We start from the raw sequence: 2,845 nt of genomic DNA, 5'->3' as shown, positions 1-2,845 counted from the left end.
GCAGCACCCGCACTCGCCGCAGCAGCAGCAGACACAGCAGTACGTGCCCGCCGCCGCGCCGCCCGGCCAGCCGCCGCGCGCGTCGCCGGGGGCCGCGGGGGCGGCGGCGGCGGCGGGGATGGTCCCCAGGTCGCCTTACGGGATGGGGCCGCAGGTTTATATGATCCCTCAGGCTGGCATGATGCCCTGGGGCATGTACCCAGCAGGGCAGATGGCGGCGTATCCTGCCGCCGGCGGAGGCTATGTCATGTACCCCGCAGCAGCCGCCGCCGCGCAGTACAACGCCGCCGCGATGGCGCAGCAGCAGCAGCAGGCGGCGTTCGCGCAGCGGCAGCAGCTGCAGCAAGCAGGTGGCGACGGAGGGGCGAGGGGCAAGGACGGCGCTGGCGCCGGCGCGGCGCGCGGGGGCTCCGGCCGGTACGAGGGCGGCGGCGTGGGCGTGCGCTACAACAGCAGCGGCGCGCTCAGCGAGGACAGCGGCGAGGGCAGCGGCAGCTACCCGGCGGCTTCCGGCGCGGCCGCGGCCGGCTACCAGCGCATCACCGGGGCCTACGTGGCGGGCGGCGGCGGGGGCTATGGTGGGGCGATGCAGGGGGTGCTGACGACGCTGTACGTGGGTAACCTGGCGCCCGAGGTGGACGAGGCAGCGCTGTCGGCGCACTTCACGCAGTTTGGGCCTGTTGACCGCGTCCAGGTGGGTGGGTGGTGGGTGGGGCCCGGCGCTTGGCTTTTGGGGGTTGTCGCTGGTTTTTGGGGGTTGTGCGGGACGGCACAGGTGCACAGGCAAAGGTCGACGGAGGGGGCCCTGTTCCCTTTTGCAGGGCCGCCTCCCCTGTACAGCGCGGCGGCCCCCTCTGCGCAGCCCGGCGCCGCGCTCGCCCTGAGCTCGCGCTGCGTGCCGACAGGGCTGCGTCTTGACTCCACCCGCCTGCCCGGTGCGGCCGGCCCGCCTCCGATCTCCGCCCGCGCCAGGTCATCCGCGACAGGGAGACCGGCGAGCCCCGCGGCTACGGCTTTGTCACTTTCAACAGCGCCGCCCCGCAGGCCGCGGCCTCCGCGATGGCCGCCCTCAACGGTGCCGCGCTCGACGGCGCCTTTGGCGGCCGCACCATACGCGTGTCCCCCAGCAATAAGTGGCGCGGCAGCGACGGCGGGGCCGGCGGCGGTGGCGGGGCCGGCGGCGCGGCGGCGAACGGGGTGCAGCTGCATGCGCAGCAGGTCGGGGGGCACCAGGTGCAGGCGGTCCCCGGCGTCCACATGATGGGCCACGTCCAAATGGCGCCGGCGGGGATGGCCACTGGCGGGCGCTAGGGGGCCCCCGCGGGCCCGGCGCCGCCGCGGGGCTCGCCGCCCTCGCCCTCGCCTGTGACTGTGCGCGGGTGCTGGGCCGCTCGTTTGCCGCCGCGTGTCGCCTCCCTCCCCCCCCCTTGGGGGTGGGGCGATGGCTTTATTGAGGCAGGAGCGGGGTGCTGATGGGGGGCAGACAGCGGTTGAGGGAGGGGGTACGGGGCGGATGCCGGGACTCATCGTGACTCGTATGCAAGATGGGCCTGAGGGATCTTCCCTTGAGTGTGGAGGGCACGGGCCCAACACGGCGGCGCCAGAGGGTGCCGGACGGCCGCGCCCCTGTTGCGCGGTGTGGGTCGCTCGTCCGCTCCGAGGCCCCGTGCGTGCCGCCGCGCCGGGAGTGCAGGGCGCGGCGCCCGCCCCCTGCGCGTCCTTCGTCCGCCCGGCCGCGGATTCGCGCCGCGGACCCCGCGAGGCGCGTCCGGCTGGCGGCGGGTTTTTGTTTGGCCGTTGTTCACCAGTGCAGTGCCTAAAGCGCCACGCACCTGGCGCGACTCTCTTTTGCCGCGCTCGCGACCTCGGCAGCCACCTGGCACGCATGGGCACCCTCACGCGTCAACCCAGACCCTCTCCGCGCCCATGGGCCCCCTGTCTTGGCAAACGACTGTCCACAGGGCGCACCTCCTCCCCTCTTCCAAGGCCTCCGGGCGCAATGCAAAACACGCCGCCTCACGCGCCCCTGCGCAAGGGGGCTCTCGCCACCCGCGCCGAAACCCAGTGCGTCCGGCCCTGCGCGCTGCCCACGCCTTCCCTTCCGCCCCGTCCCCCCACGAATCGTAATCCCCTTGCCTCTGGGCGGGCGCGCCCGCCGAGACGCCAGCGCAGGCGCGGCCGTAGGCGTGCGGCCGCGCTGCGTGCGCCTGCAGTGCCCCGCTGCAAGCCCCCTCGGGTGGCGGCGCTCCGCGGCTTGCAGGGCGCAGGCAGTGCTGCGCGCACGCCCATGCAAACGTACTGTTTACGCCCCTGCAAGACCCCTCACTGTGGATTGAGCACATGCCACTAGTCATGCTTCCTTAACGGCCATTTTTCGGGATTGGGTTATTGGGTAACAATTTTCGAGTTTTGAGCTCGACAGAACGACGGCGGCGGCCGGCGGAGCAGCCGGTGCCTTGACCAAGGAGAGCAGGTTTGACCGTCGAGGGGCTGGCCCCGTGCTCGCGAAGCAGCAGCACGCCTGCCTGGTGGGCGGGCCGGGCGGGCCTGGCGGGTCTGTCTGGGCGGGGCCGGGATGTATGCACCCACACCAAGAAGCAGTAGGAGGCCGCGTGGGCAGAGCAAGTGCAGGTTGGGCGTCTGTGACCTGCAGACTTGTCTGTGATATGTCAGCAGGTCGGCTGCGAGGCCGTCCCTTCCGCCGCGTCACATGTACCACTTGAGCCGGCTGCCGCCCGCCTCCTTGATGCGCGCGAAGATCTCCACCACCTGCCGAGTGATGTTCACGCGGCCAGCAGCGAGGGGCGGGCGCGGCGGGCCGCCGCGCCGCGTCAGCGTACCGCTG

At 72.8% G+C, this 2,845-nt stretch overlaps 2 protein-coding genes across 2 annotated transcripts in view; one reads left to right on the top strand and one right to left on the bottom strand.

The window, feature by feature from the left end:
- Positions 1-160: 160 nt before the first annotated feature.
- MNEG_12479 (hypothetical protein) lies at positions 161-1,311 on the top strand (the record flags this gene model as incomplete). The annotated part of the gene is made up of 2 exons (XM_014039051.1): positions 161-694; positions 973-1,311. 2 exons carry the CDS (start codon positions 161-163, stop codon positions 1,309-1,311), a joined length of 873 nt encoding a protein of 290 aa, XP_013894505.1.
- Positions 1,312-2,706: 1,395 nt separating this feature from the next.
- MNEG_12478 (hypothetical protein) overlaps positions 2,707-2,845 on the bottom strand; it is a gene marked incomplete at both ends in the record, with an annotated part of 1,820 nt that continues 1,681 nt past the window's right edge. The window contains one exon of the mRNA XM_014039050.1: positions 2,707-2,769. Within this exon, the coding sequence (XP_013894504.1) occupies positions 2,707-2,769 (63 nt within the window). The remainder of the gene's footprint in view (positions 2,770-2,845) is intronic.

Source organism: Monoraphidium neglectum (genome assembly GCF_000611645.1).
Source record: "Monoraphidium neglectum strain SAG 48.87 unplaced genomic scaffold scaffold03265, whole genome shotgun sequence".
Lineage (NCBI taxonomy): Eukaryota > Viridiplantae > Chlorophyta > Chlorophyceae > Sphaeropleales > Selenastraceae > Monoraphidium > Monoraphidium neglectum.
This window is presented reverse-complemented; position numbering and strand designations above follow the sequence as displayed.